This window comes from Saccopteryx bilineata, chromosome 2 (genome assembly GCF_036850765.1).
Source record: "Saccopteryx bilineata isolate mSacBil1 chromosome 2, mSacBil1_pri_phased_curated, whole genome shotgun sequence".
Classification (NCBI taxonomy): domain Eukaryota; kingdom Metazoa; phylum Chordata; class Mammalia; order Chiroptera; family Emballonuridae; genus Saccopteryx; species Saccopteryx bilineata.
The window spans coordinates 134987625-135002595 of NC_089491.1; the positions used below are offsets into that span (position 1 = coordinate 134987625).

The 14971-nt window shown below is 54.0% G+C and overlaps 1 protein-coding gene across 5 annotated transcripts; it reads left to right on the forward strand.

Moving 5' to 3' along the window:
* The first annotated feature begins 886 nt into the window (after positions 1-886).
* Positions 887-6199, forward strand: DDN (dendrin). Of its 5 annotated transcripts, none has more exons than XM_066257953.1 (3): positions 887-957; positions 2717-2788; positions 3198-6199. In XM_066257953.1, exons 2-3 carry the CDS (start codon positions 2742-2744, stop codon positions 5116-5118), a joined length of 1968 nt encoding a protein of 655 aa, XP_066114050.1. In that variant the 5' UTR covers positions 887-957; positions 2717-2741; the 3' UTR covers positions 5119-6199. The 5 variants fall into 5 exon arrangements, with proteins under 5 accessions (XP_066114050.1, XP_066114052.1, XP_066114051.1 ...); XM_066257955.1 differs by having other exon boundaries at positions 938-957; positions 2618-2788; XM_066257954.1 differs by having other exon boundaries at positions 940-957; positions 2607-2788.
* Positions 6200-14971: the final 8772 nt, after the last annotated feature.

The following is a 14971-nucleotide window of genomic DNA, read 5'->3' on the forward strand; positions in this document are numbered from 1 at the left end:
GTCCAATGCTCTATCCACTGCGCTACCACCTGGTCAGGCGAGTTCATGTTCTTTATTACTATACTAGACTCACTACCTTTCTAAATCTCCATTCATAACTGTTCCTTACCCTGCTTCCTGTAATCCTCCTTAATACGCTATTTTTCCTTCTGCTGGACCATAGCTGGGACCCCAGAGAAATCCCATAACAGTGTTAGGTCTCCAGAGAGTAGACAGACTGTGTCTCCTTTAGGTAGAGACATACGACACTATCAGAAAGTTGGACTCTGGATTTTGCTGAACTGGCACTGTCTTTGAACCTAGATGTCCCCTGTGATTCTTCCAAGGTGAGAATGAGCTGGAAGGGTAGGTGATGGGGGAGCTGCAGGACTATGGGCACCCCATCAGACCCTTTCCCTATGCTGAAACCATATGGGCAAAAACGTTGTCAGTACCAAACAGCATAAAGCCACTCCTAGGCTTGAGTATGAGCCAAATTCTGGGTACCATTTCACACCAACAATACAATTTCTGTCTTGTATACCAAGCCTTGAAGCAATTTCAGTAACACCTTGGCCCTACCTGCACTGTACCTAAGGGCCCTAATGAACCCAGCCATACCATACCTGTCCCTCTAAACCAGGCATCCTGATGGAACACGGGGAAAGTGGCAAGGCAGCTTTCAGCTCTACCTCATGGCTTTGAAAAAGCCCCTGCTTCTACATTCACCTCTTCATAGCTCTCACAGCACATTCCCAGACTTGAGGGAGGGAGGCATTGCAAGTTATTAGATTTAGGGTATGTTTATGCATGTGGGGGCGGATGCATGGAGGAAAGGGCAGATGTCCCCATGTGTCACATTCCATTATGAAGTGGGGTTTGTCTAGGGAGGAGGCAAGGGCTTTAAAAAGCCTTAGGACCCTGGTGAGACCTGGGTGGAAGGACGCACCTTGAAGCAAAGAGTCATCAGTGCAGCTGGTAGGTGTGAAGGGGGCTCAGTGGTTGGGATAGGGGATGTGTTGGTTCTATTTTAAAGTCCATGTTAGGGAGCAGGAGGCCTGTGCTTGGTTGCTCTGGTTCTCAAGTTGGTCTCTGCCCCACAAAAGCTTCCAGGGCTTCAGGAATGCTAGTGGAAAACAAATTGGGATTGCTTGCTTTTCCCCTTCCCCACTAACACCCAACTACTCTCAGTCTGAGGATGGAGCAGAAGGAAGGACAAGGAACAAAATTTGGAAGCCTCATAGCCTTCTATTCTTACCTATTCTTCTCAGGAGAGGCAAATTATCCCTTCTTCAGGAACTATTGCCATACACACTCGTCCCCCACTTCCCCACACCCCTCCCCTCCACTGGAGCTGCTGCCATGGTTGCCAGGCATGGTTGCTAAGTCTCTGCATGGAAGGGTTGGCGTGGGCTGTGCTACCACTAACATTGCCATGGTGAATCAGGGGACACCTGGTATAGGCTCGAGGGGGGCAGGGATCATGTGGGTATAAGCAACAATTCCCCAGGAAAAATGAGCCTAAAAGGTGAGCATCTTGGGCACCACTTTAGGTGGGGGCTGAGTAAGGTAGGCATTGTGGTAGTGGTGATGGGGAGCTCTATGGAAAACGGGCCACTTTTATCATCTCAGTTGCTAGGGGATTGGTTTTGCCAAGGGAACACTGTTCCTCCTCCATCTCCTCTGAAAGGGTGCAAATGCATAAGCACCCTGATCTGTTCTCCATAAGGCTAAGCAGAGCTGTGTGGGCACAGAACGGTATGACCCCAAACTCCTAGCTTCTGGATTGTGGGAGAGAGCATGCTGCAGGGAGACGGCTCCATGGGGGCCCAAGTACAAACATCTAGAATGAGTGTTGGGCAGCTTCCATGGCCAAGACAGACTCCTGTGTCCAAGGTATGGGGGTCACCCTTTCTGAGCTTGGAGAAAGTAGTTTCCTCCCACCTAGCCCCAGAGTCACACAAAAGCAGCATGAAAACCACCGCCTCCTCCCTCCACCACATGGAAGCTGGTTACTCATCTCCTCTCTGCACCCGAAAGCCGCTAAAAATAGGCCCCCAGCCGTGGGCCAGCCCCTCCTGCACCCCAGTCCCATGGAAACCAGCAAGAGTGGCAGGCAGAGACCTTGAGTTTATTTCCATCATCTCCCTGTCGGAGAAACCAAAGTCCGAGTCAGGAAGTCAAGGGTAAATAGAACCCTAGTGGTCAAGCACCCTGACAAGGGGAGTGAAGGGTTAAAATGATAAGACGGTTGAAGGAATGGGAACGGGGGAGGGGACACTGTCAGTTTGGCAAAAAATAAGAAGTCCTCTGCCCACTCATGCAGGTCCCATCAGGCTTAGGGGACATAAGCAGTGGGAAGGGGCGCCCAATCCCGGGCCCCAGGGGCGGCCGTGCACATGGGGGAGGTAGCAGCGCGGAGCGGTCCGCGCCATGTCACATGCGCTCGCACACACACAGACAGGCACACACGTGTGCCCGGGTATATATAGTCCCCAGTCTCTGGGCCCGCCGCTCTGCAGTGGGCGCCGGCTTCCTGGGCTGGGAGGGGGCTCCCGGGGCGGGTGGGAGGGTGGGGGGCCGGGGTGGGGTGGGGCAGGATGTTGGATGGCCATCTATTCTCCGAGGGGCCCGACAGCCCCCAAGAGCTCCAGGATGAGGAGTCTGGAAGCTGCCTCTGGGTGCAGAAATCCAAGCTGCTGGTGATCCAAGTGAAGACTATTTCCTGTCATTATAGTCGCCGCGCCCCTCCTCGACAGCCCATGGACTTCCAGGCCAGCCACTGGGTCCGCGGGCCCCAGAGCCGCACGTAAGTGAAGGAGGGGTCAGAGGAAGAGCGTGGTCGGGCGGGTGTGGACCTCCCCCCCTGCACCAGCCAGCGCTGCTGGTCCCCTATCTCTTTCCCACACTCCCACACGCCTTCCCCGCCCCCATCCCGAGAACTAGGGTCTGACCTATCCCGCGTTGTTCTGGGGAAACAGGAGTGGGTGTGAGAAAGGGCAGGAGGTGAGATGGGGCAGAGGCTATTAAAGTGTGCATGGAGAGATAGTGAGGAATCCTGCTTCAGACTTCAGCCCCAACATATATGCACGTGCACACACACTCACACACACACCTCCCCATGGCTGTCCAAAGTGGGCTGCAATGCTCCCAGCTTCCCGGACCTCGGCTCCCTTCCCCTACAAACTGCTCACCTGGGTTCCTGCTCATTGTCCCAGGTGTCGGCCGCGCCCAGGATCCCCCGAGCCGGCTCCCCGCCGGCCCTGGGCCTCCAGGGTGCTACAGGAGGCGACCAACTGGCGGGTGGGGCCCCCAGCTGAGGCCCGAGCCCGGGAGCAAGAGAAAAGGAAAGCGGCATCGCAAGAGCGGGAGGCCAAGGAGATCGAGCGAAAAAGGCGCAAGGCTGGTGGGGCCCGAAGGAGCCCCCCGGTTCGCCCTCGCCTGGAGCCTCGGAACGTCCCTTGGGTGGCACAGCCTGCAGGACTCCCCGCTCCATCGCGGCCCGAGCGCCTGGGCCAGGTGGGGCGACCGCCCCGTCCATCCGCGCAGCCGCAGAGCGACCCGAGGGCGGCGTGGGCGGGGCCCTGCGGAGGTCGCAGGCCGGGGCCCCCCAGCTACGAGGCCCACCTGCTCCTGAGAGGCGCTGCCGGGACGGCCCCGCGACGCCGCTGGGACCGGCCGCCACCCTACGTGGCTCCACCTTCTTACGACGGCCCGCACAGGACTTTGGGGACTAAAAGAGGCCCCGAGCCTTCCCAGGCGCCCGTCTCATCAGCCCCTGATCCGACTCCGGCCAGGACAGAGGGAGGGTGCACAAAGAAGAAGCTGGATCCCCGGATCTACCGGGACGTCCTCGGGGCTTGGGGTCTCCGGCAGGGACGGGGTCTCTTGGGGGGATCCCCAGGCTGTGGAACAGCCAGGCCCAGGCTGGAGCCCCGCAGGGGAGCCGCGGAGAAAAGCCTGGGGCTGGCTGCTGCTGGCCTGAACAGTGGTAGGGACGGCCACCCCCAAGCTAAAGCTGCAGGGACCCCAGGGGCAACAGTTCCCGCGGGGTCTGCTACTGCGACCCCCAGAACCCCGCGTCCGGCTCCCAGGTCCAGGCCCCCTCTCAAGGGCTCCGAGGAAGGGAAAGAATGTAGAGCACAGGGCTGGCTCCCCAAACCTTGGATTCCCCCCCTTAAAAAGCAGCCGCCCCGACAGAGCCAGACCCTTCCCAGACCCTGGGCTCCAGGAGGCACGGGATGGGGAGAGTCCCTGGGTCACAGAGACGGGCCCAGACCCGAAACCTTGGAAGGTTGGAAGGCGAACCGCCGCGCCCACACCCTGCCCCGCAGTTCCCGCGGCCCCGCTCGTGGCGAAGGTGTCTTTGTCATTGACGCCACGTGCGTGGTGATAAGGTCCCAGTATGTTCCGACCCCTCGAACCCAGCATGTGCAGCTCTTGCCCGCTGGGGTGCCACGCATTGTGGGGGATGCCTCCAGCCAACCGAAGCCCAACGAGGAGGAGGGCGAGGGCGAGGGCGAGGGCGCCGCAGTCTTTCCTTCCCCTTGCCAAAAGCTGCTGTTGAGCAGTCGCCTTTCACACTCGCCATATGGGGGGCGCGAGTTCCAAGCTGAGGGCGGGAAGCCCGCCGACTCCTCGTTGGAGGAGCGCGCCTCCCGTATTTTGGGGCTCCCCGTGGGCGAAGTAAACCTGCAGGACGCCCCCACGCAGCCAGGTAGCCCAGAGCACTCAGCCTTAGGCCCAGCGACGTCAGGAGGCGCGAACGGTGCGAAGGGCTCAGGGGAAGTGGCGGCGGTCCCGCGGCACGCGGCCCGGGGCTGGGCGCGGACCCCAGGGCCCTACGCCGGGGCCCTGCGGGAAGCCGTGTCCCGCATCCGGCGCCACACCGCCCCAGACTCGGACTCTGACGAAGCTGCGGAACTCAGTGTCCATAGCAGCTCTTCTGATGGAAGCGACACAGAAGCCTCCGGCGCCTCCTGGCGGAATGATCGGACCCCTCCCCGGAAAGGCGGGAAGACAGCACAAGAGAACGACAGTATCCGAGAGATTCTAGATGTCATCTGCCGAACCGAGGAGGTTGTCTTTGGGGAGAGGGACACTAAGAAGGCCCCACAGGGTAATGGGGAGAGGCAGTAAGAGTCCCATTGTTGTTTTTGTGTTCCCCAAGCCACCCCTCCTTGGCCCACTGGTCCCCTCCGCACAGACGCTTGTACCCCTTCCCTGGACCAGTTCCCATTTCCCAAATAGAAGTCACCCAAATGAAAGAAAAGGGAGCATATGCCAATTCGTGATTTTTTTTTTTTTTAAATTAGGAGAGGTGAAGGTGAGCAGTAGACTTTAATGCCTGCTCCTTTCAGTTCACTCAGGTAAGGTCTTCGGCAGGGGCGGCTGTACTGGGTGTAGAGTTGAGCCGAGAGGTCTGGCCAAGAGCAGGCCAGAGGGCAGGGATGATGTAATCATGGGAGGACAGCTTCAGGGTAGGGCCTCTGGGCAGGAGGGAGAAACTGATGGAGAAGCTTTGAACTGAGATGAACAGGTGAGTGAGAAGCCCCTGGAAGAAGAGGAAGGGGTCCAGAAGCAACCAGCAAAGAAGAAAGAGGGCTCACTTTGAAGTCACAAGTCTTGAGTTCCAATCTCAACTTTGACACTGATTTACTGGGGTGCCTTAGGCAAGTCACTGCCCTTCTCCAGACCTTGTAATATGTAAAATGAGGGAGTGCTAAGGTCCACCCCTGATGTTTTTGAGCCTTTGGGGGAAGTTTTTATCTTATCCTCCCCTTTGCAAGCCAAGAAAGAGTTAACAATAGGTGAATAGAGTCTGAGGGTCCCTGGGTGGCTTCATTGTCACCTGTACTCATTCTTAATTCAAGAGACTGTCCAGGGTTTACAGAGAGCTGAGTAAATAGGCAAGGGCTTCTATCCCCGTCTCTCAGTCTCTCAGGCTTAGGTGAGGGCTCCCCAAGGCAGGGCAGGATGATAGCCTTATCCACTGTCCCTGGTTTGTGGTGTTCCAAGAAGAGGTCCAAAAGGCAGACAATGAATCTGCTTGAGACCTCTTCAGACCTTCCCTTTACCTCCTCCCTGATGTTTCTTCGTGATGTTCTGAATCATTGCCACGATTTCTCACCCTGGTGGTATCAACCATCAGAAATAACCTTGAATATGTCTTGCATCTCTGCCTCTTTCTTCCAGACATTAGCCAGGAAAGGTAAAGGGAGGCTGGGGCCAAAAAAGCCTGTAGGTGTAGGATGCGATACTCGCTGTAGCCACTACGGGGCGCGCGCAGGTCGCGGATTTCCCCTGTAGCTCGCCTGCGAGACCCTCCTACTACGGTACTGCCAGTTAAACAATTGATCCCTAGTTACCGCGGACGGGGGTCCTCTGCCTTGCCCCCTCCAGGCATGTGATGTCAGGAGCAGGCCTTTGGCCATCTAGACCTCTGGAGAAAGCCAAACCCCTCTTTGTACTTATCCACGCCAAATGGCTTGGGACCCAGATTCTGACGTCTTTTCTTTCTGATCTTGGACACCTCCTCTCTCTACTAGCCATGTGAACTTGGCCAAATCACTTCACTTCCCTGATCCTCAGTTTCCTCATCTGTCAAATGGGGGGATATAAACACCTACCTCGCAGGGTTGTTGTGAGGATTTAATGAGATAATGTATGTAAAGCGCCTTGCGCAATGCCTGGCACACAATAGGCGCTCAGTAAATCTAAGCTTCCCTTTGTCCAACCTTGGCATCTTCTTCCTTTCACCGACCCCTTCCCCACAATATTCCTCCCCCTGGGCTCCTCCGCTCCTTCCCGCTTGGTAGGCGGTGGGGAGGACTTCTTTCTTTGATGGAAACTCCCGGCCCACTCTTGTCTCCCCCAGTCCGGACTCTCCCTTCCTTGCCCCCCACCCCACCCCCGCTGGCTCTTCCCACTGCCCCAGCGCACTCCCGCACCCCCTCCATTCCGGGCAAAGGCTGAGTCAGCCTGGGTAAATTTAGCCGCCCACTCGGCGGGCGCGGGGGCTTCGCCTAGACTCAGTGGCAAAGTCCTGGCCCCGCCCTCCGCTCCGCCTCCGCCCCTCCCCCACCGAGTCCCGCCGACTCAGACTCGGGCTCAGCGTTCAAATCACCCGTCCTGCTCTCAAACCACTTACGGTTTTGGTCTCCAATTATCTCGACGTCACTCTCCACCCGCACCTGGAGAGACTGGGCAGATGGTTGGCCTGGGAGGCCGTGGGACTGGACCCTAAGCAGGCTGCCTGGCCTTGGTTCTTTGGAGGAGGCAAGAGGCCCTCTTTGGGCTTCTGAACCTGAGGGGAGAGCATTGGCCAGAGTCATCCAGAAAGGTCTATCCCAGAACCTGTCGGAAATCTATACTGCCAGATTTTCAGTTAGAGGAAGTAAGGGAAGTGGGGGTCACTTTGGGCAGAGTCAAAGGTTCCTGAGTTCTGTCTCCCTTCCACTTACAATTCTATCCGCTACAGGTTCTAGCTATTGAGCATTTACTGAGCACCTGAGAGGAACAACAAGGAACTGGGCTGGGCTCCCTGAAAGAGATGGGTAAGGGCTGCCTGACAATGGGACAAAGGTGAAAATACACAAGTAGTGTTAGTATTGAGCAGTGAGTATTAAGTACTTTAAGGAGTCAAACAAGGGAGACTAAATTTGGGGAAGAGGTTTCCAGTAGAGACACAGCAAAAATAAGAGGTGCGGATATGAGGGAAATGGTCTGGTTTGACCGAGTTGAAGATACATTCAAGGGAAGTTGTGAAAGATGAAGACAGGAGTGAAAACTGAGGCCACGTTGGGGTGAGCCTGGTCCAGCTGAGAAGTGTGTGCCTTCCACCTCCGGGCTTGAGAAGAGGATGGACTTCAGGCTAGGAGGAAGATAGAGGAAGACCAGGGCAGTGGTGAGAGCATTGCATTGTGCTATAGTCCATGGGCTCCAGGGCTCTGAAGCTACTAGAAGAGATGAGCTGAATGGGAGAGAGGAGGGGCTGGCATTATGGAAGTGGGTTCCACCATGTTGCCTGAGCCTCTTTGAGGCTGAACACCCAGGAGGTCAGTTTCTTAGAGCTTACCCACACTGCTATGATTGTCAGAGAACTAAGGTAGTCTTGTGTTTAGAATATGGACTCTGGGGCCTGGGTTTAAATCTTGTCTCTACCTCATACTAGCTGTGTGACCTTGGCAAAGTACTCAATCTCTCAGTGTCTTGTCATCAGTTATAAAACTGGATTATTAATAGTGTTCTTTTCATAGGCTTATTGGGAGGATTAAAGGATTCAATACGTAAAACACAGAACAATGTCTGGTACCTAGTAAGTGACACAAAATATTAAGTTCTGATTATTATTTCTCTCCAGGGCTATTTCATTAGTGTTGGGGTTATGGGAACTTGAGAATGGGAAGAGAGAGGTAGAGGTAGGAGAAGAGAAGGAAGAGGCAGCAGAGGCCAGATCGAGAAGAGAGGGGATCCCTAAGGTGTAGACAAGCCCCGGAATAGGTGAATGGTATACTGGGAGCACTTGGGTGGTTAGAGTGTCAATGTAACATGCTCTCATCCTCCAGGACTTCCTCCATCTTTGCCTAAAAGTGGAGTCAGCACCAGCTGCTAAAGATCCGGGGAGAGGGGAGGAGCAACTGCAGGTCTGGGGGCCAGTGCGTGATGAGCCATATCTCAGACTGGCTCCGCAGGGGCTGTGGGTGGTAGGCTGGAGGCTCCCTGCTGTGAAAATGACTTCTAAATCTGGCTGTGTCTGCCAGCCAGCCAGCCAGCCTCAAGGCCACAACTACCCCCCACCTTGGGAGAGCATCACAGGTCAGGAGTAGGGATAGCCGCCACAGGAAGGCGTGGTCAGATTGGGGCAGCAGCCCTCAAGTTACCACAGGACCCTACTACCCTCCCCACAGCCAGGTTCTTCCCAGGGAAGCCCTTTTCTGTTCCAAATGGAGCCCAGTTAATATGTCTTTTGAGGAGCTAAGACCCTCCTCCCCTTTCAGACTCTCAAGAGAGCCCTGGGACTTCCCTAGATCACCTACAAGTTAGTGAAGAAAACAATCAGGCCATAACTCTGGGACTTGAGGGGACTCAGGGTCGGGAGCACAGGTATGTGTGTGAGAAAAGGGCTGGGAGAGATGGCTGAAAAAGAATACATGGGAAGTGTGTAGTGTGTCTGTGGGGAAATAGTCAGCATTCGCTTAGTTACTCATTTGTTCACTTATCTGGTAGACATGTATGCCAGGCACTAGGGACACATGAGATTCAGACATTTTTCTATCTCATGGTTCAAAATCTATGGTGTGTGAGATAGGGGAAGTGATGTAGAAGAGGAAACTCACAGAGTTGTTACAATGCAGGCAGAGCAAAATAACATGTTAACAGAGGCATTCTAGAGGGTCCAGGGGAGCAAGAAGGAAGGAGTAGCTCCCAGACTGTGACTTCTGGGGAGTGGAAATTCACCCAGGCCTCTGGGAGACAAGCCACTGAGAGTGCATATATTAGTAAAGGAAGACTCAGCCTGGATATTATCCCCTCCTCTGCGTCCTGACACGGGGCACGCTCCCTCCCTGGAAGCCCCTGATACTACATAGTCTTTTGTGAGTTCTTTTAGAGAACAGTTACTCCATCCATTCATTTATCCATCCACCCATCCATCCATCCATCCATCCATCCATCCATCCATCCCTTTGTGCATCCATCAGTGCATCCATGCATGCATTCATCCATCTACACATCTCACCCATCCATTTATCCATCCATCCACCAACCCATCTGTCATCCATCCATTGATTGATTTATCTATCTATCCATCCATTCTGTTAAAAATAGCATTTGATGTGCCTAGCTCAGTTCTGCAAGGGATGCTAAAATGAACAAAACATGTCCTCAGGAAGCTGAAAGCCTAGTAGGAGGATCAGTAACATTACACAGATACCACCCATGGGACAGCCAGTGTGTGCTGTTGCCTCAGGCAGCAAAGCAGCCCTGCTGAAGGAGATTAGGACAGCTCCATGGGGGGGTCAGATGGGTTCCAACAGGGGAGACTGGGAAAGAAGGGACACTCCAGGCTGTGGGTGAAGGCAGAGGGGTGGGAAAGCACACAGCTTTCACCGGGACAGAGACACTGGGGAATAAAGAGATGCAGATGGATGTGACCCTAGAATGATGTGTAGGAGCCAAATTATGAAATGTCTCAGGAAAACAAGGATACAACATTTGAGCTTTAGTGAGAGGAGCTGAGGGAGAGGTGAGGGGCAAAGAATGTTTGATTTGAGAATGTTTTCAATTCCTTTAACATTGTTTTTTCTGCCCTGGCCGGTTGGCTTAGCGGTAGAGCGTCGGCCTGGCGTGCGGGGGACCTGGGTTCGATTCCCGGCCAGGGCACATAGGAGAAGCACCCATTTGCTTCTCCACCCCACCCCCAACTTCCTCTCTGTATCTCTCTCTTCCCCTCCCACAGCCAAGGCTCCATTGGAGCAAAGATGGCCCGGGCGCTGGGGATGGCTCTTTGGCCTCTGCCCCAGGCGCTAGAGTGGCTCTGGTCGTAGCAGAGCGAAGCCCCAGAGGGGCAGAGCATCGCTCCCTGGTGGGCAGAGCATCGCCCCCTGGTGGGCGTGCCGGGTGGATCCCAGTCGGGCACATGCGGGAGTCTGTCTGACTGTCTCTCCCCGTTTCCAGCTTCAGAAAAATACAAATAAATAAATAAATAAATAACATTGTTTTTTCTGCTGCTTGATTATGACCTTTGTTGGTCTTGTTACCTTGTGGAATTCCCCTCTGGACTATGAGCTACTTAAGGGTAGTGCCTTTGATTTAGTTCTGTATCCCCTACAAGCTTGGCCTGGAGGCTCTCAAAAAATACTAGCAGGCCCTGGACGGTTGGCTCAGTGGTAGAGCATCGGCCTGGCATGCAGGAGTCCCGGGTTCGATTCCCGGCCAGAGCACACAGGAGAGGCGCCCATCTGCTTCTCCACCCCTCCCCCTCTCCTTCCTCTCTGTGTCTCTCTTCCCCTCCCTCAGCCAAGGCTCTATTGGAGCAAAGTTGGCCCAGGCGCTGAGGATGGCTCTGTGGCCTCTGCCTCAGGTGCTAGAATGGCTCTGGTTGCACCAGAGCAACGCCCCAGATAGGCAGAGCATCGCCCCCTGGTAGGCATGCTGGGTGGATCCTGGTCAGATGCATGCGGGATTCTGTCTGACTGCCTCCCCATTTCCAACTTCAGAAAATACAAAAAAAAAAAGCCTAACTTAAAAAAAAATACTAGCAGCGGAAGGAGCAGATGAGAAAAATGTGCCACAGGAACACTGGTACAGCAACTCAGCGTCAGAGATATAGGAAGAAGGGCGGCTGTGACCCCTATCCTTCCCTTCAGGAAAGATTACCCTGCTCTCTTTGCTGGGGGTCTCTCCAGTAGCTCTCCTAAGAGACACCACAAGGTGGCACTGTTCCAACTGTAGCTCTGAGTTCTGTCAAGGTCCTTAACGTTTACAGCTGGTGAAGTGCCCCTGGAAGAACTGTCCCAGGATCTTCTAGACATTTCCTTCCAGCAAGTCCTGAGACAGAATGAAGGGGCCTGAGTGCATCCATGACAGAGAAAAGCCGACAGACTGCTCCCATCCCCAATGCAAGTACTAAAGTTCTCCTCCATCCATCCATTCATTTAACAGATAGTATGTGCTAGATACAATGTTAGGCTCTTGGAGAAACAAGTGACCAAGACATAGTTCCTGCCCTCAAGGAACTCACCATCTAGACCTGAACAAATCTTTCTTTGCTATCTCTCTCTCTCTTTCTCTCTCTGTGTCTCTGTCTCTGTCTCTCTCTCTCTCTCTCACACACACACACATACATTGGTTCCCAAGGGCTACTTTCCTTGACCTGGGAAGCCATCTCTAAATGAAATTTACTCGTTGGCACTACTCACCCCTCCAAATCCACGTTTCTCTCTAAGATTGTTACGTGGCCACATTAGTGAGACTCCTGGATACTCCTTCCTTGAATGGCTCTTCTTGCCCTTCCCCTAAGCTCCCTGATGAGCTCTTTCCTAGTCTTTCTTCCAACCTTCCCTATCATACTCACAGCCACTCTGCCAGCTCTGGTAGCTTTAGGGACCTCCCTCGAGTACACCTGGTCTGGGTTAGGATCTTCCAATACCCTAGAGCTCTGGAGGCTAGAGGGACATGAGAGTGGAACCAGAGAAGGACACAGTGAGACTCTGGCACCACCAGCCCAGGGATAGAGAGTCCAGCCCTGACCAGGTAGCTCAGAGTGTTGTCCAGATACAACAAGGTTGCAGGTTTCATCCCCAGTCAGGGCACATACAAGAATCAACCAATGCAAATGCATAAATAAGTGGAATAATAAACTGATGTTTTCTCTCTCTCTCTCTCTCTCTCTTAAATCAATCAATAAATAAAATTTTAAAAAGAGTTGGAGATTTGAGAAAAAAAATTAAAAAGACCTCAGAAACATGCCCATCTGGGTTGAGGGATCTGACAACAAAACATCTCCCCTGACAGGCTGCCTTCTTTACTCTCTTACTTGGGGGGAGGAGAGAGCAAGCAGGCCTCTCCCTAGCTGCAACTCCACAGTGGTGGCTGTGGGAGAAGTAGCTGGGAGGCGAAGCATTATGGGACACTGTCTACTCTCCCAACATGCTCCAGGGCCCAACTTAGCCCTTGGTGGGTTTGAGAGAGGAGGGAGGTTTGGTGCTTAGAGTGGGAGCCAGGCCCATCCAGGTCCCGGTAGTGAATGCCGCATTGTTGGCCAGGCCAGAGTCACAGATAATTACCTCAATTAGTGACAATGGGAGAGTAATAAATACAGGCTTAGTGTCTCCTACCCCACCAGGGCTCCGAAGATTAATCCAGGCTGACGGGCGGGCCCTGAAAGGCGTGATGGACAATTCATTAAACTCCCCAAATGCCGCACAACCTGGGCGTGAAGGCTGAGTTAGCCTCCTGGGGGCCGCGCCTTTGTCCCGATTGTGTGTCTCCGCCACAGCAGAGCCGGGCAGCCCCCAGAGAGCGGGGAGGTGAGTGGGGCTCCCTCAGCCCAGCCAGGCGGCGGGGGGATTAGGTCTTGGTTCGGCCCTGGTTGCCCTGGCACAGCAGCCCGGCCGGGGTGGAATGTCCGTGGTGGGGAGCAGGCGGAGCGGAGGGGCGGGGTCGACAAGGTGGAGTAAGGGGGGCACACAAAACCAGGGCAGGAGGAGTTAATTAGACGCCAGCGGAGGAGGGCGAGGGGCCACAATAGGGGCCTCACTTCCGAGGATTAATAGGAATAGGGATGGGGAGGGGTTCACTCCTGGAGGTGAAGAGCTGGAATCTTCCCAGGGTGGCACTGCCCCCTCTTGCCCAGGTTGGCACCTACTTGGCAAGTGTCTGGGAGGCAGGAGGCTCTAGCAACCTGAGTAGGTTTCCTCCAGCATCTTACAGAGTAGCTCTTTTTTTCTAGAATGGTGCTTACATTGGGAAGATGATTGGGCAGGGAGGAGAGAAAAGACCCTCTCATTTATCAGGAAAATATGGAAGCAGGAATGTTTATGAGGTCTGTTCTGAACCCCCACCCCACCCCTTAGTCTAAGGCAGAACCAGGAGCCTGAAGCTTTACCCTTCCTGATGAGGCTGCCAGGTTAAAGCCAAGAGTCCGTGCTGGGGGCTGGAGCTGGTGTGAACACAAGGGAGCGGAGGCTGCTATATGTGCATGCATATACATGGGCACATGCTTGTGCACGCAGGTGTGCTTATACATAGGGCCTAGCCTTCAGCAGGTCCTCAGTAAATGCCTGTTGAATGTACAAATGAACTTCAGTTCAAGACTCCCCAGACAGAGTAAATAGGTGTGAGGAAGAGAAGTGGTGCTGGGCTGTGCCATGAAACAAAGCAAGTGGCCTTGGACCAGTGGTGGGATTCAAATAATTTAACAACTGGTTCTCTGCCCAATGACCGTTTTAAGTATGAAAAAAGATAAACCAAAAGGTACTTTATTATTTCATGCATTTAATACTTAAATAAGAACAATAAAAGAGGTACCCAAAACTAGATTATAAGTTTTAAAATATGAATGAAAAATATTAAATAATACCTGACAAAAACAATAAAACTGTTATTTAAGATATTTCCACACTGCTTCTTTTTTTTTTTTTTTTTTTTTTGCAGAGACAGAGAGAGTCAGAGAGAGGGATAGATAGGAACAAGACAGGAACGTAGTGAGATGAGAAGCATCAATCATCAGTTTTTCGTTGCGCATTGCGACACCTTAGTTGTTCATTGATTGCCTTCTCATATGTGCCTTGACCGTGGGCCCTCAGCAGACCGAGTAACCCCCTGCTAGAGCCAGAGACCTTGGGCTCGAGCTGGTGAGCTTTGCTTAAACCAGATGAGCCCGCGCTCAAGCTGGCGACCTCGGGGTCTCGAACCTGGGTCCTCTGCATCCCAGTCCACCGCTCTATCCACTGCGCCACCGCCTGGTCAGGCAACACTGCTTCTTGATTGGTGTCCTCACTTGCGATTTTTTTCACCTATGGACAGAATGAACATTACTACAGGGGCGCTTAGAATACACTGTTGCACAGATGAACATTAAAAAAAGACTGAGGGCCCTGGCCGGTTGGCTCAACGGTAGAGCGTCGGCTTGGCGTGCGGGGGACCCGGGTTCGATTCCCGGCCAGGGCACATAGGAGAAGTGCCCATTTGCTTCTCCACCCCCCCCTCCTCCCTCTCTGTCTCTCTCTTCCCCTCCCGCAGCCAAGGCTCCATTGGAGCAAAGATGGCCCAGGCGCTGGGGATGGCTCCTTGGCCTCTGCCCCAGGCGCTAGAGTGGCTCTGGTCGCAGCAGAGCGACACCCCGGAGGGGCAGAGCATCGCCCCCTGGTGGGCAGAGTGTTGCCCCTGGTGGGCGTGCCGGGTGGATCCCGGTCAGGCGCATGCGGGAGTCTGTCTGACTGTCTCTCTCTGTTTCCAGCTTCAGAAAAATACAAAAAAAAAAAAAAAA